At 60.4% G+C, this 23,469-nt stretch overlaps 2 protein-coding genes across 12 annotated transcripts in view; both read right to left on the reverse strand.

Moving 5' to 3' along the window:
* The window catches only part of AFAP1 (actin filament associated protein 1), a 92,224-nt gene extending 89,445 nt beyond the window's left edge, over positions 1-2,779 (reverse strand). For both annotated transcript variants that reach the window (XM_037046308.1, XM_037046329.1), the window contains exon 1: positions 2,563-2,779. The gene's annotated coding sequence lies outside the window, so the exon portion shown is untranslated. The remainder of the gene's footprint in view (positions 1-2,562) is intronic.
* A 6,968-nt stretch (positions 2,780-9,747) lies between these two features.
* ABLIM2 (actin binding LIM protein family member 2) overlaps positions 9,748-23,469 on the reverse strand; it is a 92,448-nt gene continuing 78,726 nt past the window's right edge. For all 10 annotated transcript variants that reach the window (XM_037046358.1, XM_037046383.1, XM_037046369.1 and 7 more), the window contains 4 exons: positions 21,890-21,944; positions 20,608-20,615; positions 20,324-20,404; positions 9,748-11,467 (listed from right to left, as the gene is read on the reverse strand). In XM_037046358.1, the coding sequence (XP_036902253.1) occupies positions 11,354-11,467; positions 20,324-20,404; positions 20,608-20,615; positions 21,890-21,944 (258 nt within the window). In that variant the 3' untranslated portion in view covers positions 9,748-11,353. The remainder of the gene's footprint in view (positions 11,468-20,323; positions 20,405-20,607; positions 20,616-21,889; positions 21,945-23,469) is intronic.

A 23,469-nucleotide genomic window follows, 5' to 3' on the forward strand; every position in this document is an offset into this window, starting at 1 on the left:
CTTTAACTTCATTTGAAACAATTCGTTACATTGCACTGTGACAGCTGTCAGCATGCATTTAAAAGCCATCATCAAAATTGGTGAATTGCGGTACAGCAATTTTAATATTGAAGATGAAAGAAAATATGCAACATTGTTGGCATATTATGTGTTATTATTTCAAGAAAGGTAAAAATGCAACTGAAATGCACACACACAAAAAAGATGTGTGCAGTGTACGAAGAAGGTGCTGTGACTGATGAAATGTGTCAAAAGTGGTTTGTGAAGTTTCATGCTGGAGATTTCTCACTGGACAATGCTCCACAGTCAGGCAGACCATTGAAGGTGACAGCGATCAAATCGAGACATTAATAGAGAACAATCAATGTCACATCACGAGAGAAAGAGCCGATGTACTCAATGTATCCAAATCAATCAAGTTATTGGTGAAAATGAAAAATGTGTCTTAGTTTACGGAAAAAGCTGTAAGGACTTTTTGGCCAAACTAATGTTTGAGCACATGGTATAGGGGAAGGGTCTCCCACCTAGTGCTGCCTCCTCCCGTCTTCGGGCACAAACTGTGCCCACCTGCGACAGAGCACCTACTGAGCTGTGCCTGTGGCGACGCATCTGTCCTTAGAGGCCATGGCTCTCAGAGGGCAGGGCACAGGACCTCAGGGAAGGCTTCAGAGGGAAGGTGTCACCCCAGCTGAGACCTTAAGAACCGGTGGTGAGGGCGGTGGTGAGGGCGCTGCAGCTGGGGCTGGAGCTGGGGGTGGGGGGATGGGAAGAGTGAAAGGCCTGGCGGGGGTCATGGAGGGCCTGCCTGCTCCTTGGTCCAGACTTCCGCCTTACAACAGAATGCTCCTAAAAGGAAAGGCCTGGCCTTGACTCTGCATCCGTCAGGGAAGAGAACCATCCCTGGGCCCATGATAGGTGTGTTTGCAAGTTTGCTGGAAAGGTCAGTGAACATTCCTCTCTAATTCAGTGGCTGAGGGACCCAGGGCCCGCAGGGAACCCCCAGGCCTTGGCACCAGGCTGAAATCCCAGTTTCCCTTCCCTGCGGCAACCTCCCCTGGAGGTCCCTTCTGAAACCTGACCTCCAGCTGTAACTGCCTTGGCCTCCTTCCGAGGGTGTGGGTGCTCCTCCTTCGAACGCACTTCCAGCCCGCCAAATTCTTGGGAGCGTTTCCTCCACTCTCGGGCGCTGAGGGCTGCAAAGTTAAATCTGGTTTACCAGATTTTTTTTCCTTCCCAACCCTAACGGAAGAATCAAGAAGCGCGGGGCAGAGGGGCTCGGCTCGCTCCAATCAGAGCCGGCTCCTGCTGGCCCAGCCTCGCGCCGCCGGGCAGGAAACGCGGCGGCCTGGAGAGCCACCCCTGGCGTGCGAGGTGAGGGCCGGCACGCCCCGGGGAAGGGGAGCCCGCAGAGAAGACCGGGGCCGGTAGGGGTGGGGGTGGGGGGCAGCCCCGGGGAGTGTGGCCCGGTCTGCGCCCCTCCGACTCCTGCTCCTCCGGCAAACCAGACAGTAACTAAACAGCAGGTCGGCGGTCCTACCCAGCCCAACTGCGCCCCCAACGCCGCCCGCTGCGCCCGACCTACACCCGAGGGGCACCAGGGCTCTCACAAGGACCCCTCACCACATGAAGACCCCCAGTGTGTGCACGCGCATACACACGTTGCTGGGGTGGGGGGCAGGCCCGGGTTCACACTCCCACGAGTCACGAAAGGAGGGAACGGGCAAAGCGCCCCCCCAACTCACAGGATAGCTAAGGCACCACGCGCACGGGTCCAAGCAAAGCCACGCTCCGTGACACACTCAGTGGCCAGTGAGGGGAACAAGAAGAGCGCCCCCCTCGCAGGGTGGCCAGAGGCCCCACGATCGAGGGTCCACGCAGTCACCCTCCACGAGACACACCGACCAGTCACACCCCGGTGGGGGCGGGGAACGCGGGGACGAACTCCCAGTTCGCAGGGTTTCCGGGGCTCCCGGCTGAGCCGCCTTCGGCGACGCACGGGCCGCAGGGAGGCAGCCACATCCCGGGTGAGCGGGGCCGAGACTCGGCCCCCAGCTGTCAGGGGCCCGGGACCCCGCGCGCAGGTCCGAGCCGGGTCGCACGCAGCTGGCGCGGAGCCCCCTCCCGCGGTGCTAGCCCTCGGCCTAGACAGCCCGGGGCGCCTGGGCTCTGCACAGCCCGGCCAGCCCCGGTCCCTGGGCCAGCCCCGCTGCCCCCAGGGCGGCGGCCGCCGCCCCGAGCGGCGACCCCACGGCGCCCCCCTCAGACGCGCCACCCGAGGCCCGGGAACCCCCGCCCCGCCCGGTAGCCTGCCGCCCGGGCCCCCGCCGGGCCCCGGGACCTCCGCCCGGCTCCGTGACGCCTGCCTCCCCAGGGGACCTAGGTCCCCCACCCTTGGGCCTGGACCCTTGCCGGGCCGGGACCCCCTTCCGGCCCCGGGACGCCTACCCGGCCGGGCACCTCGCCTGCTCCGTGACCCCTGCCCTGACAGGAACCCCTGCCCGCCCGGGAATCCCCGTCCGGCCCGGGACCCCCGCCTCGTCCGTCCTGCCGCCCGCGCCTCACCTCAGGCCGCCGCCTCGGCAGCGCTCGCTCCTGCCGCCAGCGCCCGGGCCGAGTGGAGCGGAACCCAGCACCCCGCAGAGCCGCTGCCGCCGCAACAAAGGAGCCCCGGGGCGGGGTCGCCTCCACTGTCGCTTCAGCCCGTCGCCGTCTAAGGCTCGAGTTCTGGCTCAGCTGAGAAGCAGCCGGCGCGAGGCTACAGCCGGACTCGGGCACCGCGCAAGCGCACTCGCCCCACCCGCGCCCCCTCCGCCCCGCCCCCCGCGGCTCAGGGCGCTCAAGGTCCGCCCCCTGACCAATGGAGAGGGAGATGCGGAGAGTGGGCGTGGTCCAGAGAAACAAAGGAAGGTGGGGCGGGGCTGCGGGGTCGGGTCCCGAGGGGAGGCCGGACGGAGGAGCGGCCCTCTCCGCAGTCGCATTCAGGGAGGGTGAGCCTAAAGGCCACTCGGAATCTGCTCAGAAGGCCGTGCTCATCCCAAACGCAGAATTCAAGCTTATAGGCACAATCTGCCGAACATAAAGGGAGACTGGGGCCCAAGGAGCGAGATCATGTGCCGCCCCAAGCCACATAGTCCCATTCACTCCTTTCTCTTTTATTCACTCAACAAACATCTGGACAGCTCATAGGATGTGTTTGTGGAGTGGAGGCAAACACGCCCTCGGGAAAGGGGCTCCTTCAAGCGGACCAGTGGTCTCTCAGGGTCACTTTAAGGCTGGGAGAAGGAGCCAGGAGCCAGCTGTCACCCTTTCCTGTTAGACCCGTTGTGGTTCTGCTCTTCGGGCCTGAAATGCCCTCCTTTCCTCCTCACCTGTCACCCCATAGACCCGAACACCACCTATCATCTTGAACCTCTGTCCTCATCGTCATATCTGCTCTCTCGGCGTCATGTGGCCCTGCACCGGGATTCCGGAATCTCTAGGATCCTGGCTTCTCTGTCTGACCTCTGTGTGTTAGGGTGTTAGGGTGACCCCTGGCTCGGGCCAGATGTCCTTCTATTCGCCAAGGACACTTTCCCAGGCTTTAAACACCACACCGTGGTGACAGACAGATCCATACTCCCAGGCCGGACCTCTCCTGGAGCCACAGCTGGTCACCCAGGAGGTGTCTCAGTCCCCTAAGGCCCAAACAAATGCTTTATCCAGCGCCCCCAACCTGCTCCTCCCCTTCTCAGTCAGTGGTCTCCCCTTCCATACAGCTGCTCAGATTTGACCCTGAAATCACCCCTGAGCGCCTCCCCACCCCCTCACCAGCCCAGTGGGGCTCCCTCTGCATGCGCCCCACATTCCTCACAACCTCAGTCACAGTAGTGGCTGCAGCTCTGTCTGATGGAACCCACCCCCCATGAAGTGTGACCCCTCTAGGACGAGGCGGGGGTCTGCCTCTGCTATGTCTCTACCCACAGAACAGGGACCATGTGGGCACTTGAGGAACCCTGGGGAGAGGGGGGGAGGGAGGGAAGGAAAGGGAGGGAGAAAGGAAATGGAGGGAGGGAGACAGGAAGGAAAGGTGTGTAAGGTCTGGACGGTGACTGGTCCCATACACACAGACACTCACACACACTGAGAGCCTGGCTTCTGTTCTGATTTGCCAAACCAACTCTGGCATGAACATAAAAGGCATGCTCCCTCTCCCCCGCCAGATTCCGGGGTGGTTTGGGGAGTACTCAGAGGTCAGGAGAACACATCTCAGGCAGTGAAGCCATCACTACAAAGATGGGTCTCTGGGCTTCAGCCCTTTACATGCGCCGCCCTCTGCCTGGCACTCTTTTCTCTGGGGGTCTGGCCAGCTCCTCCTGGCCTTCAAGTCTCACCTAAGTTCAGTCACTACTCCCGGGCCTTCCTGCACCATGTGCAGCTCTGCGGCAGACATATCCTCAGATGACCCCTCTCAATGAGTCATGGTCCCCCCGGAACAAGTGCTGGCAGAACCTGGGACAGCTTCTAGCCAATACGATGTGGCAGAGGTGATGGGGTGTCACTCCCATGGTCAGGCTACATCACTAAGAAATTGTCATCACTAAGAATTCGTCATAACAGATGAGGCAGAGAGGGTCTACTTACAGGCTTTGAAGAGGTCACCTGCCAGGCAGCGAAGAGCCCACCTGGTGCAGGGTCTGTAGGACCTAGGGCCAGCCCCCGGGCAGCAGAAAGCTGGGCCCCAGTCCCCCTGGCTCCTGGAGCTGGATTCTGGCATAAACCTGAGTGAGTGTGGACATAGATCTGACCCTAGCCAAGGCTCCAGGTCAGGGCGCAGGCTGCTGACATGCTAAGTGGAACCTGGGGTACCCTGAGTAGAGGATGCCACTAAAATGTGCCAATCTCCAACTAAGAGAAACTGAGTCAAGAAGCGTGTGCAGCCCTGGCTGGGTTGCTGGGTGGGTTGGAGCGTCGTCCTGTACACCAAGAGTTTGCAGGTTCGATTCCCGGTCAGAACACATACCTATATTGCAGGTTCCATCCCCAGCAGGTGAGTATAGGAGGTAACCAATGGATGTTTACCTCTCACATTGATGTCTATCTCTCTCCCTTCCTCTCTCTATAAAAGCAATGAGAAAATGTCCTCAGGTGAGGATTAAAATAAGAAGAGAAATGTGTGAGTTGCCCTCAGTTGCTATGTTTGTAGTCGTTTGTTATGAAAAAATAAAGAATGAATACACCAGCCTAGGCCCCTCCCCATCACAAACATTCAGAGCACTCTGGATTTTTTTCTGGCATTCGTCACCATCACGATTATGGTTTAAAATCCCTCTCTGCCCTGGCCAGTGTGGCTCAGTGGTTGAGTGTTGCCCTGCCAGCCAAAAAGTTATGGGTTCAAATCTCAGTTAGGGCACATGCCTGGGTTGTGTGTTCAGTCCCCAGTCAGGGCGCATGCAAGAGGCAGCCGGTCGATGTTTCTCTCACACACTGATGTTTCTCCCCCTCTCTTTTTCCCTCCCTACCCTTCCCTCTAAAATCTATAAAAGAAAAAAAAAACTTTAAATCTCTCTCTTGCCTCTAGCATAAGAGCCCCAAGAGAAAAGAAATGGAGTTTGTCTTGCTCATTGCTGTCCTCCAACCCCAACCCCCACGGTTTGGTTCTGGTTGGCGGAGGCCACTGGGCGGTGGTGGACCAGCCAGTGGGCTGGTTGGCCGGCCCTCACTCCCTCCCAGCCCCCTCCCCTGGCGGTGCTCCACTCAGGGGACCTAGGCAGTTTCTGGCATCCCAGCTTCCTAGACAGCCTGAGGCGGCCACGTGATGTCCTGGCCAGTGAGACGCAGTGGGAGTCAGCTGGACGGTTCCTGGCATCACTGCCAGGAGCCATTTGGACCAGACCACACGAGCCCAGTGTTTATTGCTCAGGAATTTTGCAAGTCGGTTGTTAAACACAATCAGTCACTACTTAACAATGAAGTTATATAAACTTACAATGAGAAATTATATTAAAAACAAAGATAACACTCAAAATTACTTCCTAATTATTTTACAACAGCTTACAATGGTCAGTGCTCTGAAAAAGTTTGCATCTCCTGTAACTGTGTGATAGGCATGCTGGGAGACAGTGTCTCTTCCCCTCCACACAGCCAGCACCGCCATGTTGGTGGCCTGAAATCAGATGTCGTGGGAGAATTTATGCCACAGCAATCGGCACTGCTACAGATCAGGACGGTCCTCCTTCCTTCCATCTTCCAGGAGGCCAGTGATCGAAGACCGACCAGCACGCACTGGTTTCTAGGGAACAGTGTGCTCTCTGGGGAAGGGAGTAGACTCGGCTAACACTGTTTTTTCTCAGTACCAGGAATTCCTGCCTTGAACACACATGTGATGTCCGGAGCTGTAGCAGGTACCTCACAGCCATGAGCAAAGTCAGAATCAGAGAGATTCTGACTCCTGCACCCTTGAACCACTCAATCAAGATTCTCCCTGCCCCAATCACCTACCTCCAGATTCTCCACTAGGTAGAAAAAACAAACCTTTTATTTGTTTAAGCCGACATTAGTCAATGTTTCTGTGGCTTACAGAACTCCTAACAAAGTATGTAGACATTCAACAAGTATTCGTGAATTAGTAAGCTCAGCCCGACATGACTTCCTCATCAGCACTCATCCTATTTGGGCTTTACCCACTCGGGAGAAACTGCCCCAGCCCTGATTGGAGCTCATTTCTCATCGTGAAACTGAAATTCAGGGACCTCATGCAACCCCAGAAAACAAACCCGAACCCTGCGGACCAGCACAGCCCCGCTGGTGCAGGGCGTTCACTCGAGGGGAACCAATCGGGGAGCTTTGTTCGAAGAGCTGGCCCAGAGCTCTCCGTGGAAATTCCCGCCCTCAATCGATACTGTGAAGGGGAAGCTGGTGGCTCTGTGACCCCAATATCTCCTCCCAGACGCCTCCAGTGACATGCCCGTTGAGGAAAAAACGAAATTATAAGCTGCCTATACGCCCAGGTACGCCGCACAGCACTTTTAACACGGCCTTCCCAGACGCTGGGGCCCAGAGGAAGCACGGCATCCACGGCAGTAGGGAACCTGCAGGGAACCCGCGGGAAACCTGGGCCCCGTGTGGGATGGGATGCCCCTCATGGATGCAGTGGCCGCCCGCAGACCTGCTGCTGTCGTCACCCACTGCTCTGTGCAAAATCACCCCCAAACCTGGCGGCTTTAAAAACATATCTCACAGCTGCCTTATGGCTGTCTTTGTTATCTCACAGCTTAACTGGGCGCTTCTGGCTCCGGGCCTCTCCAGGCTGCAGTTCAACCGCAGGCGGCAGCGGGGGACTCCTGGGAAGGCTTGCCTGGGACAATCGGTGCCCAGGCTCCCCTGTGTGGCTGTCGGCAGGCCACAGCTCCGCACTGGCTGTTGGCCCCCTATGGGAAGCCTAGGTGGGGCACCTCACAACAGAGAAAGGGAATGCAGAGCACCTGGAAGGGGAGCCACAGCTTCTTGTAGCCGCATACTGGAAGCGACATCCCATCACTGCCCCGCCTTCTGTCAGGAGCAAGTCAGTACACATGCCCCCACTCGAGGGGAGGGGACCCCAGCAGGGTGGGGGGACCAGGAAGGTGGGACCCCGGGGGAGCATCTCACGGGGTGCATCTCATCTCACGAGGCAGCCAACCACGCCACTGAAAACCAATGATTTTTTTTTAATCTTAAAATCAGCCATAGAAAACAAACATCATATTCTGGGAAACAGCACTAAGAATTACAGGTGAATTCTTAACAGAAGAAAACGGAAGTCAAAAGGCAATGAGGCAACAGTCTTAGAATGTTGAGAGGAAAAAAGAAAACCTGTCAGTCCATCACTGCCTCCGAAACTCACCGTCACTTCGTACTCTGGGTTCAGTCTGCTCCGCGCACCGGGCGGTTTGACTGTATAACCCACCGTCTTTTAAACCCCAGCTCTGAACTCCTCTGAGCCTCAGGAGCCTCAGCAGTAAGATATGTATCACACCAGCCACGCCGGACTTTTCTGAGAATTAAATGAGTTATGCACATCAGTTGTCCAGCACACGGTGAGTGTCTGGTAGATGTTTCTTCCCTTCCCCACTCCACCAGGCCAACTCCCACTCACTCTTCAGGACCCGGCTCATACGTCAGGTCCTGGCAAAGCTGCCTTGTCTCCCGGGACGGCATCCTTGCGTCCTGCACCACGTCACTGCAGCCTGAACAGCCAGCCCTATGTTGTCACACTCAACACCTGCACCGTCACCGTCAGTTCCCAGGTCTGTCTGTCCCCTGCCTCAGCGAGCTGCTCTGGGCAGGGTACGTTCGACTCACACTTATCTCCTGGCACCCACGTGGTACCAGGCACCCACAGCATGTGCTGGATGAATTGTTATTTCACTGGAAGCAATTCGGGGTTGAAATGAGTGGTCCAGACCTTGCTTTTGTGCTGTGCTTGTTCTTGTCACAAACTGAGCAGCATCCCAGTCTTCCTTTTCTCCTTCCTTCCTGTCACCAAGGAAGAAGGAACTTCCCCCGATCCAGGATTGACTCAGCTGCTGCCTGTGTCCAACAGCGCCCTCTGTGGTCACTCTCCCCTTGTCCTGTCAAAAGTTTTTCCCGCGGAGTTTATCCTTCCCTGACACATGCATTGTCTGTCTGCTCCTCCCACCTCCAAAAGAAGATACATTCCAGATCTTTACCTGTCTTATTCACTGTTGTGTCCTGAGACCCCCAAAGACTGCCTGGCACATAGTGGGCACTCAGTGAGGGCTTGTTGATTTAATCAGATAATCTCAAGGGGTTGTCGAGAAAAGGACGTTTCTGACTCATGAGACCTAGTGCAGTCTAGCCCAGCAGCCTCTGACGGTCACCAGGGAGGCACGGGTCTCCTTCGCTGAATTTGTCTGAAGGGCTCTCATCGCTTCACCCTCCTCGCCCGACCCCCTTCTCTCCACTCCCTCCGTGCACCTTGGCTGGTGCTGGCTCCCCCACCTCCCTGTCCACTCCCTGTGTTTCTGATCAGGCAGAACCTCTGCACAGAGCCATGCATTTCCAGGGGCAGAGACACTGCACAGGGACCCCAGGGGGTCCGGGGCTGTCTTTGGTCCCATCCCTGCAAAGGGTTGGTTCACCTGCTGAGGGGGGTAATCCGGGACGGCTGGGGCACCAAACGATTCCTACAAAAGTCAACCAAAGGCCCTGGGAGTTGAACGTGGGGACTAGGTGGAGCCTTGGCGGCAGAACCAAGACTGCCCCCCGCTGGTGCTGACCTCCTCTCCTTCTCGGTCACACGGGTGCTGCATTCCCAGACTCCTCTGCAGTGGGGTGGGGTCACGGGACTAGTGCTGGCCAATAGGCCGGCCTAGAGGTGGCGAGTGTCACTTCTGAGCGAGACACGACAAATTAGTTTGGGCAGCACCTTCTCTGAGAGCCTCCCCGAGTCCCATGGTGCATCTGGGGCCTCCTCCGGGCCCTGTCCCTCGGGCAGCGGCAGCCTTGTCATTGCTGGCACTCGGTCCCCCCAGCCTGACTGGGGCTGGTGTCAGCTCTCTGCCATCAGCAGGGACGTACTCCTGAGCAAGCAGGGGTTCCAGGCCTGTGGCATTCCAAGGCCGACCTGGGTCCAGCCCTAACAGCATCTTCCACTCTGTGCACGCACCCAGCGCCAGCTCTCCGGGCGGACCCTCTCCCCACACAGCGTTAGCAGAAGGGGCCCAGCTGGTTAGAAACGGCGCGTGTTTCTAAGAAGCGGCTCTGCACTTCCAGGAGTCACAGTACATCATCCTTTATTTTTCCAGGCTGGCCTGGTCTGACAGGAGGACATTGCACTGAGGAGAACGCGGGGTTTCCAGGTGCTCACGCTCAGGTTGCTACACGGAAGGAAGGGTGCCGAGATTAGGTGCCAAGATTTCCCCTTCCCTGGCCAAGCCGGGCTGGTGGGAAGCCGGTGTGCAACAGGACGTGGCATGTCACGGGGCTGGGAAGAAGCTGAGTAACGCTGACTCACAGGTAGGGACGTCCGGGACACAGCAAGACACAGCTCCACAGAACACGGGGAACAGACGTGGGGGACCCCCTTCTGGTTTGCGTAAGCCTCTCGACACACGTCACAAACACTCCGCCACGGGCACCATACCCTGACCCACACCGAATGACAGACCCAGTGCCCACCGGTCAGGGCGCACTGCCAACCTGGCAGAGCAGAGAGGTGTCCTTCTCAGGACCGGTCACCCACGAGGCACCCTTCCTGGGGCCACATGTTTGTGTTCCACTGTGGGGAGGCGGGACAGGGTGCCTGCCACGTGGGGTGCCTGCCACGTGGGGTGGGAGCCACGTGGGGTGGGAGGCCAGGCACACGGACAACCTTGGTTCCAGGTCATTGGCAAGAGCCTCCTCCCCCTCAGACTTGGAAGAGGACATCGAGGAGTCGCCGTGGGTCCACTCTTCACTTGTTCATATAGACGGCACTGGGGGGAGGGCCTGCCTTTCAGGGCACCCGTGTGACAGGTGTGAAAGAAAGAAAGGGAACGGAAACCAGACAAGGAGCCCCGTGTCCGAGGGACACACCGGGAACTGAGACCACACACTGTGTAATGGGGTGCGGGGGGAGTAAGGCCGAAGCGCTCCCTCAGCGGGACTGGAAAACTAAACTCTTTACATGTGTCATGTTACATTTAAGTAAGCTCTACTCTTTAACAAAATAAAACTTTTGTGTTACTTTAAAGGTATCATTTAGGCATCTAGGGGTGGATTTGAAAGAATGACACAGTGCACAGAGGGCCCTGGGGGACAGTACCCTGTCAGGTTGACACTCGTCCCTAAAAAGAGACTGGGTCACAGACAGCTGCAAAACTTGCGTGCGTCCCACGCTCGGCACAGCCCCGGGCACCCTGGGCTGCAGGACCACCAATGAGGCTGCGCCTCTGGGGCTGGGAGGGGCAGGTGGGTGGGGCCAGGGACACTGGGAGCCCCGAGTCCCCCACCAGTGATTGTGTCAGTGCCTGTCACTCAATCTCAAGTCCCAGTCACCTCTGCACTCCAAAGGCCCAGGGAGGCAGCTGTCGTTGTCTGAATGTCCCTCCATCCCCTGGGACAGCCATTCTGCTGTGTCTCCCTGGGGCCAAGCACAGTGAAGAGGGGTGGTGCAAAGCAAGGTGCCTGGGCCCTAAACCATGACAGTGGGAGAGTTGCCGGTGAATGTGGGGTGGGACCCACTCCCGCCCCACCCCTAGCCCTCCCCGGGTGCCCCACCTGCCCAGTGGACACAGAGAAGCCAGAGCCGGTGTGACAGGAGGGCTGTGCTTGGTTCCCGCCGGCGCCCACACCCCCACCCCTGCCCCACGTTCCGTCAGAGCCCCGGCAGCCATCAGAACAGCAGGGCCTTCTTCTTCAGCTCGTTCCGCTTCCAGAGGGCGAGGCGGTCGAACTCCTCCATGCTCATCCCAAACACTTCCTGGAACTCCTCCGGCGACAAGTGTCTCTGAAAAAAAAGGAGGGGGGGCCACCAGAGGGGAGCAGTCAGCAATTTTGCAACATGCCGTCCCCCTCACCCCCATTCTGCAGCTGCTGGAAGGAGAGAGACTCGTGTAGGGACTCTCAGTGACACCTACACACTCATCCCCCATGCGAACCAAAGTCACAAGTGTGCCCGGGACCAGGGCTCCCACCTGCCTGCAAACACCTGAGATTATGTGGGTTCCTGTTATTTAATTTTTGTGGGCCCTCTGAGAGGAGGGGCAGGCGGTTATGACGGCCCATTTTACCGATGAGGACGATAGGCCTGGAGAGTGGGCCCAGGAGCCAGGTGGGCTGGCCTGTGTTCTGAGCCTCGTTCCCCCCACACCTCCAGCTTCGGCTGTATGAGCAGTGTTTGTCTCTCCGAGCCCCGCTCCTTGTCTGGGGGCCCTCGGAGAGCTGGGCCACATGGTGGTCAAGGGCGCCCACGCCAGCCAGCCCCCGGAGCCTCAGTCTACTCCCTGTACGAGGAGGTGGCCCCTGCGCCCGTCCTGGAGTTGCAGGGATGAGTGAGTCGACGCAGTTAGCACTGGCTCACTCAGGACTGGCCCTGGCCAGGGACAGTGGGTGTCAGCCACCGAGGTGGTCGGGGAAACCCGTGTGAGCGTCCCCCACCGCCACCGTGCTCCAGCCTCTCCCTTGCCGGTGTCTGCTCCCAGCCTTGCACACCTGTCTCCGTCAATAGGCTCGGAGAAACTCCCTCACATCCTCCCAGCCTCGGTGCCTGCCGTGCCCCTCCCCTCACTCCCCACGGAGCTTCCCTGGAGAGCGAGGCTTTTCGCCAGCCAGGGCCCCAAAGACAGAAAGGAAGCTGGGGGTGGTCTGCGGCAGGAAGGCATCGGGCTCCTGCCCCCAGAGGACCTGGTTCAAATCCCCCTTCTGCCTTTGCTTAAAAAGCGTGGCTCTGTGTAGCCGTGTGGATAGCAGTCTGCAGTCCCCCACTGGCAACGCCTCCCCCAACAGATCCAGAGAACTGAAGGTGGGACGGAGTCGCAGGCCTGCACGTCCGTGTTCGCGGGGGCACTGGTCACAGAGGCCCAGCCAGCCCAGCTGTCACCAAAGGACACGTGGGTGAGCCAGACGTGCTTGAGTCCACGAGCAGTGACGTTCCAACACCTGCCGTGGCGTGGATGAGAGCTGGAAACACGAGGCCACGAGACAGAGGCCGGGCAGGGAAGGCCGCCTGTTTCATCTCAGGCCACTCCTCCAAAACACCTCGGGCGGGTGCTCCCCTAGGGACCAGACCAGACGAGTGGTGGCCCAGGGTGAGGGGTGCCCACCTACGGGGGCGGGGTCTCTGCCGGGGGAGATGGGAGCGCTCAGAGACTAGACAGAGGAGGCGGTCGCTGCGGACATGCTCGGTGTCCTCGAACCACACACCTTAAAACAGGTGAAACGCTGGGTTTTATCTACGTGAATCTTACAATAAAGAAATCCTCGCCCTGGCTGGTGTGGCTCAGTGGACTGAGTACCGGCCTGGAAAGCAAAGGGTCACCAGTTTGATTCCCAGTCTGTGCACATGCCTGGGTTGCAGGCCAGGTCGCCAGTAGGGGGCATGTGAGAGGCAACCTCACAATGATGTTTCTCTCCCTCTCTTTCTCCCTTCCCCTCTGTCTAAAAATATATAAGTAAAATCTTTAAAAAATTAAAAATCAATTCTCGCACAAAAAGGTATGCTTTCCCGGACTTTGCAAAAAGACTGGCCACACTAAAGGCTGGTGTGACAGTGAAGAGAGAACGTGCGCCCACACACTCCTACACACAGAGACGCGGCCAGGGAGAGAGGCACATGGACACACTCAGAGTCAGACACACGTGCATGCACACAGACACAGAGTTTCGAGGACACAGACCTCACTTCCCCCACCCCCACCAAGCTAGTCTCTGCTAGGAAGGGCCCATTGGCCGCTGCTGGCTGCCATCTTGAACTTGGCTACAGGAGGTGGAATGCTGAGCCATTTGCCCAGGGGTTCTTGGTGGCTGAGGCCTCCATGCCCAGTGCACAGACGCTCAGAATTGCCATCGCAGACGGCAGCACCACGTCGAGGTACCAAGGCACAGTCCTCCCAATTACAGTGGGACATTCGGGCGTGGGAAAGGAAGGAGGAGAGGAACGCGTTTTCACTGGTGTTCAGCAAATATTGATTGGGGGCCTGCGACAGGCCAGAGACACAGGTCCTTGGGGGGTGGCCAGGGGCCGTTAAAGGACACGAATAAGAGAAAAGCCATGGGTCTGGTCCCTGAAAGTAGCCGGGGGGTGGGGCCCCAAAGGAAGCAGGGCCGGGCCCCCACAGCCCCAAAGGCTGGCTCTCTCTGTTTCTGCCCCGGAGGGGAGTGAGGCCAGCACAGCTGCGGGCCAGGCAGGCTGTGGAGATCCGCACCCTCTGGAAGAGGCTGCCCCTGGCTCCTGGCCCCACCTGTCCCCACATTCCCACTGCACGAAGGAGCCACTCCTTTGCTGGGAAGGCATGGTGGGACCCAGAGGGAGGGAGGGGTGGCCACGTGGGGTCCCCACCCTACAGGCCTGTCCCAGTTACCTGGGGTGCCCATCAGGTCTGAGACTCACCAGGCCCTGAAACCTACCAACGCAGGTCGAGGGGCACAGGGGCCTGTCTTTGCCCCATGCCTCTGGGCAGTGGAGGGAAGCTGGGTTTGGGAGTGCTCAGGCTGAGCAAGGGTGAGTCCTGGGGCTGGCACGGACCCCGCCCTGCCCTCCTGCTTCCCCTTCTGTAGGACAGAGCAGGGCTGCCTGAGGGCGAGGAGAGCTGGGAGAGGGTCTGTGAGGAGAGGCCTGCAGGCTCCAGGGAGCCTGCCTCCCCGGGCTGAGTCCGCGGGCCTTCTAGGTGAGAAGGGGTGGCCAGGCCTGCTTGTGGCAGCTGAGATACTGCCCCCGCCCCCCGCTCAGAATCACACCCCTCCCCCATCATAGCTGGCGGGACAGGGCCAGGCACAGACGACCCCTGGGCCAGTTCCTCTGCTTCCTGAAGGCTCCCCAGGAGGGCGGCCCCCTCACCCCAGGCACAGCCCAGTCCCTTCTGGAGCTGGGGCGGCAGGAGGCCCGGGGTGGCGCCTTTGCAGAGGGGCCGCTGATCCGTGGGTGCCAGGCCTAGGACCCTGACATCAGCCAGACCAGGCCGCCTCACTCACCCCCCAGAGGTCCCTGCCCTCCATGAAGAGGCACGTCAGAAAGCAAGCAAGTCCTCTCTCTGGAGGGCTGAGGGATCAGGGGTGACCCAGGAAGGCCTTGCAGAGGAGACGCCCAATGACCTGGACAAATGGACCTCTGGCTTCGCAGTGTGACCTGCACCAAATGCCAAAGGTGTCCTGAAAACAGGATGCACTGACGGCTGACCTCTGGCTCCCACAGGACCTCATCAAAGCAGCACTGGCGAACAACAAAGAGAACGAAGGGCGCTGTGCCAGACCTCCGCCATCTACGGTTTCTGGAACATTCCAGGCTCTTTGCCACCCCAGGGCCTGCAGTGCTCTTCCTGCCACCCCCCCCCCCACACACACACAGTGGCTCCTCCTCCTCCCATAGGTCCTAGCTCAAATGCCCCCCTCCTCCAGGGGGCCCTCCTAGGTTGCCCTAACCACTCAGGCCCTGGGAGCCAAGCCATGCCTCTCCGTGCTGAACCACCACTGACCTCTTGGGCCCCTGGAGCTGTGGACACCGGTGCCAACCCATCTTTCAGATAGATGCGTGTGGCACAAACGGGACCCGGTGCCATCACCAGTGTCTGTCAGGTTCTCCGAGGATCGGTTGGGGGAGTTAACAAAGCCGGTTCTCCTGTCCCTGCAAGCCCTTCTCTCTCAGGCACATTCCAGACTTGGGCTCTTATGCTGCTGTGAGGAGTCAGCCGCTCCCCTCCCCTGCGCTGCCTGGGGCTCAGAAAGGTCCAGGCTGCCGAATCCATGAGAACCCTCCAGAGATTCCCAGGGATGCTGTGGGCAGGACAGGGACCCCCTCCCCACAGCGCGCTCTGCTGTCTGCCTGGTCACACTACGTGCAAGCCTGGCCAATCACCGAGGCCTCAGGGAGTCCATCCCCTCCTGCCCGGCCACCCCAGCCGCCTGTCCTGCAGACTTCAGACGCGCCAGCCCCTCAAATAAAGGTCTGTGTCTGTCTGCATCTCTGTCTCTCTGTCCCCCTGCCTGCCTCCTGCTGGTCCCGTTTCTCCAGAGGACCCCACTTGGGGAACAGAGTGTCTGCACATGTGTGCTGGGAGGCTGAGGTGTGGAGGGGGGTTAGGAACTCCTCTGGCAGAGCATCATGAAATCTGGGAAGGCAGCACAGCTTGGCGGCTCTGAATGACTCCTTAGCTGGGGTCCCATCTCCACTCTCAGGGGCTGTGGGCCCAGGAAGGTCCTCCGGCCCCTCCGCCTCCCAGGCCCGTCTGCAGCGCCACATTAGGTGTGAAAGCTGCGTGTGCAATAGCCCGGAGTGCCACCATGGGGCAGGACAAGCGTTTGTTCACTAAACCAGACCATTCTGAGCCTCCAGGTCCCACTGGCTGCAGGTGCTGGTGTCAAGGAAGGGGCCCTTTTTCCTCCCCGTGGCCGAGCCTCGTGACTGTGGCCACACCCTTTCGGCGCGGCCTCAGCAGGCTCAGTGCTCGGCCCTCCCGCCCACAGCCCCGGCCCAGTGGGGAGGTCTCCCTGCTCTAGCGCCACCTGCGTGGTTCCCTCTCAGGCTGGGAACGTGGGGATGACCAGGACCGAATAACCGAACCGCGCACACACTGCGCCCCCGCCCTGAGCTTGCTCACAGTTGGAGCCTGCTGCTCAGCAACCGAATCAGCGCTGGTGCCACCGGGCAGGACAGCTACGCAGTGCCATTGGACGGGGCGGAGTCTGGCTCCGGGTGGCTGGGTCACCTGCCTACAGTCACACAGCTGGACATTACGGGGCCTGGGTTCATACCAGGTTGTCCTGACCCTGAGTGGCTTCTTCCACTGGGACACCACCCTGGACGTCCAGAGGCTGGTGCACCGTCACAGTGGTGACATGTTTTGGCCCATGACAGAAGTGGGTAGGGCCTCAGACGAGCAGACCCCTGAGTTTTCCCAGGGACAAGTAAGCTCCTTTCCCTCAGACGGGGAGCTCCTGGCACAGCGGCCCCTCAGAGTAACTGCCTGGGGTTCCGAGGGACTCTCAGGCACGAGGACCCAGGGGTGGGGGGACCAGGACCCAGACTGGCCAGGACAGACACCACAGGGTCTTGGGCCCTGGGGGGCCCCTGGGAAGCCAGCTTGCTGGTCCCACTCTGCCTGTCGGGATCATACGATTCATCTGCCCACTTCCCACAGTGCCACCCTTTCAGAGTGGCAGAAGACTGTCATACCACCTCAGTAAGTCACTGGCATTCACCGGGCACCCACTAGGCGCTCCCAGGTGCCTCCAGGTGCCTCTCCCTCTGCCTGCCTGTGTGTCCTGGGATCCCTCGGCTGGGCCTCGGGGGCCAGAGCGCCAATCATCGTCAGAGTCCTGGCTCGTCACCCTCTGCCCAGTGACCCCTCCATCTGCCACCCCATCCTGACAGCCTGGAGTCACAGCCCCTCCACAGCACACCTGCTGTCACCAAGGCCTGCCACCTCGAGCCCCAAACACTGGCCAGATCCACCTGCTTCCTGCCTCCACGCTGCCCACATCGTCTGCCGGGTCTTGCTCGGACGACCTGATCCCATGCTAATCAGGCTCCCTGCAGGCACACAGCCAACTGGCCTGCCAGTGCCACGCCCGGCATGGTTCTAAATTAAAACCGAATCCTTGGATGTCCCACTGTAAAGCCACCGCTTCTAGGCCAAAACCAAACTGCTCGCCAGGGCCCAGGGCCCAGCAAGGCCTGTCCTGTCCTTAGCGTCCCCTGCTCCAGTACAGCCACCTCGACCTCCTCCTCAAAGAGGCCTGGCTCCCCCCTGCCCCAGGGCCTTTGCATGAGCCGTTGCTCTTCCTGGAGCTCTCTTCCAGCCGCCGCTCCTCGGCTTACATTCACACGCGCGCGGGCACGCTGACTGCACCCAGTTAATTTTGACCTGCTTTTAGCCACTTACAGGCCCACCTTCCTCTCCTATAGAGCCCTTACATCAGTGGTTAATCGCACACCCCCTCTGGGTCATAGCTGATTGCCTCCCGTCAATCGAGTCTGTGAGGATGGGGCTTGCGCTGGCGGGCGCCCCCCCAGCCCCAGGACCCACCCTCACCCAGGGGTGTGAGGCTCAGCTCAGCATCTCAGCAGAGGGTAGATAGCAGGCCTGGACCCCGTGACGGAGGAGCCTTCCTTCCGGGACCTGGCCCTGGCACCACCCGCTGCTCCCCCCGCCCAACCTTCCTCTCCTCTCGCAGGGCACATGGCCGCCCCAGGCTGCCCTACACGTGTCTTTGCCCTGTGACTGAGCTCAGCAAGCGGGGCGCGAGCGGGAGCCACACCTGGCCTTTGGGACCCTCTCGAGCGGGGAACACGAACATGGGACCACCACACAGCTGTTTAAAGGGACAGATGGCTCCCCAGGAACCGGTGTGGAAAATGGTCCAGTTTAAAGAAACAGGCAGGCGTCCAGCAGCACAAGCCATGTGCGCCGCCTCATCCAAAACACGGGCCGTGTGGCGGGGCGGGGGGGGGGGGGGGGGGGGCGCGTGGNGGGGGCGGGGGGGGGGGCGCCTGAGCAGGAAGCGGTTCCTGGACGGCCTGGGGTTGGGTGGGTGGGGAATTCTGAGGGAGGTTTCCGTTCTCCGGTGTCTTTTCCTGGAGTTTTACAAGCATTGTGAATTGTTTTTACGTTAAAAATAAAGCTCTCTCCTCGAGAAGAAAACTCTCAGGGTCCCTCCTCCGCAGCAGGGACGTGGCCCCTCCTGGACCCTCCCAGCCCTGGAGCCTGTGGGAGGGGCCTGTGGTGGCCACAGTCCCTCAGGGCCTTCCGGCTTGGCCAAGGGCCTGGGGGAGGAAGGACAGGGATGTGCCTTTGGGTGTGTGCTGGAAGATCTGAACAAATAGTTCAGACACACTCCCCAGTCGTTTTTTTAAAAGGTTTGCTTGTGTTAACTATTTTGTATTTCGTGCCCTTCATTCTGTATTGTAGCAAAAAAAGGCAGGGTAGGATGGGAATCCTTTAAAGAGTGCCCCAGTCCCAAGGGGAAGACTCAGGTCCTGGTGGCTGGGGGCCCCAAGGCTACCACTGCGGTGCCCAGGGCGGGCAGCATGCTGGGCTCCCCTGGTGGAGAGAGCCCTGGCCCACAGGGCGGGTCCACAGGGAGCCGAGTCCCACAACAGCCGCAGCCTCCAGGCTGCTCCAGACCCCAGAGCCACCCAGCCCGGCAGCCCATTTTGCAGGAGTGACGTTTGTCCTGGGGATGGGCCTGGGCCATGAACAAGGAACCCACTGCAGTGGAGCCAGAGTGCATCCCTGCAGAGAAAGCGGATCGCCACAGGGAGGCCCAGGTAGCAGCTGCCCAGGACCACGACTGGGACCCCAGGGCGGCGCCCCTGAGCCAGAGGCCGGGGCCGGGTTCTGCCCGCTCTGTGCACTCTGAGCACTGCGGTCCCTGGTGCTGCATGGGGCTGGGCCCTGCCCCCCTGGGTCCGTTGGCCTGGAAGACCTTCCCGTGCTCCACCTTCTCCGCCGGTGACAGTCCTGTTGCTCCTCCAAAGGCCAGCTCAGCGCTTGGCTCTCAGCCCTGGATGGGGCTGCTCGCACGGTGCCCTCGCTTCCCTCCTGGCTGCTGCCAGAGTCACCCCCTGGGCGGGCAGGCCGGCAGGGCCTGGCGCTGGCTGGATGCACAGTAGGCCTCCTACGCTCCCGGTACCTACTGTGTGCCTAGCCCTGATGGAGCACAGATGGGGCAGGGTGGCCCCAGGCTTTCAGGGACCTCCGGAGCCCTCACGCCCAGTGAAAGCATCATTAAAAGGCACTGAAACATTCCTGACTCGGCTTGGGAGGCGAACCCAGTGTGTGGCTGCTGACCGCTTCCTGGGACGCCCGTGGGCATGAAGCTGCACGGGGGCCCCCTTGGACCCGGCTGGCAGGAGGGGCTCGGCAAAGTGAGTCCTCCCAGGCAGCATCATTACCCAAAGCCCTGCTCTGTGCTGACACCCTGTGGGGCCTTTTCAACGAGGTACAGCTGACTCTCAGGCAACAGGAGTCGAAACCACACAGACCCGCTGGTCTGAGGGTCTGTTCACTGCATACCCACTCAGCTCCCCGTGTCCCCGGGCTCTGTGCACCCCCACACTCAACCCACCGCGGGTCCATCTGAAGCAGCGTCTGGGAGCCTCAGCTGGGAGCCCGCAGACGCAGCGGGCTGGCTGTGCGGTTGTACACGCCATTGTGCACGAGGGACGTGAGCATCTGCGGGGTGGGGGGGCGTCCCAGAATCCGCCCCCGCGGACACCAAGGGGCAGCTGTCCTCCAGTTGTGGGGAGTCAAAAGTTACACTCGGATTTCGACTGTGGGGGGGGGCGTGCCCCATCCCGCGTGCTGGTCCAGGGCAACCGCCCTTGCCCCCCACAGGCCAGTGTGTCATCCTGGACCATGAGAAGTCACGCATCAAATGGGACAAGTGTCTGCTCTCTGGACTTGGGGGACAGACGAGCATGCCCGGACCTCCAGCAGTGGGGGCCTCCTGGCACGGCCACCTTGCTGGGCACACAAGTCCCCGACCCCGAGTTCTCCCGCCCCTGAACCAATGAAGGCCCTGGACCTGCACCCTGGCTGTGCTGTCACTGCCCCCAGCGGGGACACCCAGGAGCGATGAGGGCTGGCACCATGGACGATGCACCTACAGAGTCACTCAGGGCAGGACCACTGGCAGAGCCCGCTCTTACCTCCAGCCTCGTCCGGTCCACGTCTTTGGGCAGTTTCACGCGAATTCGGTTTGTTACGATGAGGGCGTCATAAGGGTAGACCTGTCGGGGGAGGAGACTGTAGGTTCGCCCCAGAGCTGGCTTGGGCAGGGATGCAGAGCTCAGCCCGGGCCGGGGAAGGAGCATACTTGCATCTGCATCAGACACACGTCATAGGAAAAGCACAACAAAGGGGACTTTTCACCTGGGCAGCAGCGGCAGGAAGAGGTCAGAGGTCAGCACAGGCGGTGGCCCCAATTTCTTACCTTGTATTCTGTCAGAGAAAGAGCAGAGACCACAGGCGGTGGTTGAGAGACCGCAGGCTCTGGGCCCAAAGGGGGAAGCAGTCCCATCAGGGCCCAGCCCCTCCCCCGAAGTCAGCAGGGCCATGCTGCTCCCCTGTCCCCCAATGGTTGCCCCAGGGCCACAGCGGGAGGAGGGTCCTGCCCTTCCTGGTGGGAAGCCCAGAGCAGGAGGCGGTCAGAAGGCTGGGACCAGACCGGGAACTGGAAGTGGCATGGTGTCCCCGGCATGGTGTTCCCAGCACCATCTCCCCCCCGATGGGCGGAGTCACCCGAGAGAGCTGCCTGCCTCAGCCTGTCCCTGCGGAGCGGCAGTCTGGGTAGATGTGTTAGGGCTGTCGTGGAGACCTGCGGCCTCCCTAGGGCCTCCTGCTTCCGTTCCTAACCCTTTAGTCCTCCTTTTAAACCTCCGAGCTCTGCACGCCAGTGTCGTAAGGGTCTTCCTTCCAGACTTTAAGTGTCTCGTTAAAAAGTAAACTCGTGTGGACAGAGGCCCCCGTGAGCACGCAGAAGCCACAGAGACACAAACCCTGGAACCCAGGCCGCAAGCCTGTCTCGGGGGAGAGTCCCTGGCAGGGCGCCGGGTCGAGGAGCCGGTCCCCGAAGTTTTCAATGTGACACATGGGATTCTGGGCGTGTGAGCAGTGAGCCCAGGACTTGGAGAGGCTCGTAGGAGGACAGGCTGCGACACCCCATGCTCTGCCCAGCTGTGCAGACCAGCCCACGAGAGCGAGCCGCCCCCCACGCCATCCCCCTCGGGGTGCCGGGATGAGGAAGCCGGCGTGGGACCTAAGGCGCAGGCCCCAGTGGCTCAGAGCTGGCAGAGCCACAGGCCAGACGCCTGTTGTGGCGCCCTCGGGGGAGGCCCAGAAGGCAAGGGGGGCCAGCTCTGACCTGGTCTCGCCCTTGGGCTCAGACCCAGGGCCTTCCGCTGTGACTCTGACTCTCTCACCATCACGGAAATTCACTGTGGGGAGGGCTGGCCGGTGCCCTGATGGGGCAGCTATCCCCACACAGTTTCCACTTCCCAAGGGACCGGAGTGACAGCCCAGGCAGGGGCTGCTGGGAGAGAGGGAGTGCCCTGGGCCCCGGGAGCACTGAGGTGAGCCAAGGCCCTTGGAAGAGGCGGGATGACAGCATCCTAGGCTCCCCTCGCTCCCAGATGCTTACAGCCAGCTGGCCCCAGGGGAGCGGGTCAGTGACCCCTGCCCCAGCCAGAGACCCCAGGGGTCCCCGCTCCTGGTACCTCGAGTGCCCCAGCTGGCATCCGGGTCTGCTTCACCAGAGACCAAATTGGCATTCTGGAAGAGAAAGAGAAAGGGTGGCAGGAGGCAGGCTGCGGGGGCCGGCAGTGGCAGGCGGGGCCTCACGGCCCAGGCGGGTTGGGTGTCGGCTGGCAGCTTCCTCAGACTCGATCTCACAGGCTGCGGTCCAGGCCTGCGCTGACCCTGCCGGTCCCGGCAGCTCCTGCTGGATTCAGCACAGAGGCTGCTCGCTCCATGGGGCCTCTGCTCCCCTCCGGACCCTGCCGTCCCCAGGTGCTTCCTGGCTGGTGTGCCCACAGCCCCCGGGGCAGAGCCCAGCGTGTGGTGAGCACTCGGTACAGAGAGGAGGCTGTGACTGATGAGGACTTTAAGAGGGTGACGCCGTGAGGAGGGGACGTGGACCCAGAGCCCTGATGCCTGTCTCAGGTGCCTCCCTCACCTGTCCACAGCACCCAGCACTGGCAGGAAGCTTCACCTTTTAATGAGTCTTGACCATGAAGGCCTGGAACTCTCTCTCCCTTCTGCCCACCTGCAAAGGCCCTCCCGTGAGCCCCCCGCAAGCACGCACTGAGCCCCACCAGGGCCCGTCTGCCCTCCACCGTCCAAGTCCTGAGCCTGGTACAGGTCCCACACAGGGCCAGGGCTCCTGGCCAGCAGGCCTGAAACAGCATGGGGTTCAGTTTCGGGGGGAGGGCTCTGCTGTAGAAGGCGGGCCGTCTTCCGCGCCCTCCAATTGCATTGCAAGAACAAGTGCTTTCAGCTCTGACCCCCACAGAGGCAGGAGTGGGGAGCCCACAGTGCTCGAGGTGGGGCTCTGGGCCTCGGAACACAGCGGGGCTCAGGTCCTCTGCCCTAAACAGGGGATCAGGGCTGGTGAATGGGGTCGCACGTTAAGTGCAGGGTTGAAGCTGGTCTTTATTTAAATGTTTGATGTTTTGTTCATTGTCGATCTGTCTGCATTAATTTGGGTTTTTAAAAGCATGGCATTAAAACATTATTTATCTGGAATCCTGAGCTTGGTACGTGCCTCCCTGGCTTGCCCTAGGCCCAGCCCTGGAGCCCCGGGCCCGAATCATTCTCCTTCGTTGCAAGAACACTTTTTTGAGACCCTGTCTCAGGTCACTGACACGCACCTCCTTCTGGAACAAAGTAGGGCAAACCTGCCAGCCACTTGCCTCCGCCCGCCTGTGACAGAGAAGGGAAATGCCGCCCCCTAGTGACCATTGTCCTGCATCACAGGCCGTCCAAACAGGCCACCAGGGCCACTGTGGGCAGTTGGAAACCCACTTCCTGGGGGGCAGAACTGGAGTCCTTGGCTCTGCCAGGCTCTGAGACAGGCCGGAGCCCCCCGGGGGGAGGGTGGGGCACAGTTCAGGTGGAGAGGGAAGCGGGGATCAGCCCCGAGCAGGGACAGAGCAGTCTCCTGGCTTTAGTTGCCAAGTGGGGCCATGGTCTCCAAGACCTCCTGGGTGCCAGGGAGCCTGAGGCCGCTGCTGTGTGTGGGGGCTGGCAGGGCCCACAAAGGCCACACTGATGGGCACACCCCTGCCAGCCTCCACAG

The sequence above is a fragment of the Sturnira hondurensis genome, unplaced genomic scaffold (assembly GCF_014824575.4).
Source record: "Sturnira hondurensis isolate 20B ecotype Veracruz unplaced genomic scaffold, ASM1482457v3 Scaffold0000780, whole genome shotgun sequence".
Taxonomy (NCBI): domain Eukaryota; kingdom Metazoa; phylum Chordata; class Mammalia; order Chiroptera; family Phyllostomidae; genus Sturnira; species Sturnira hondurensis.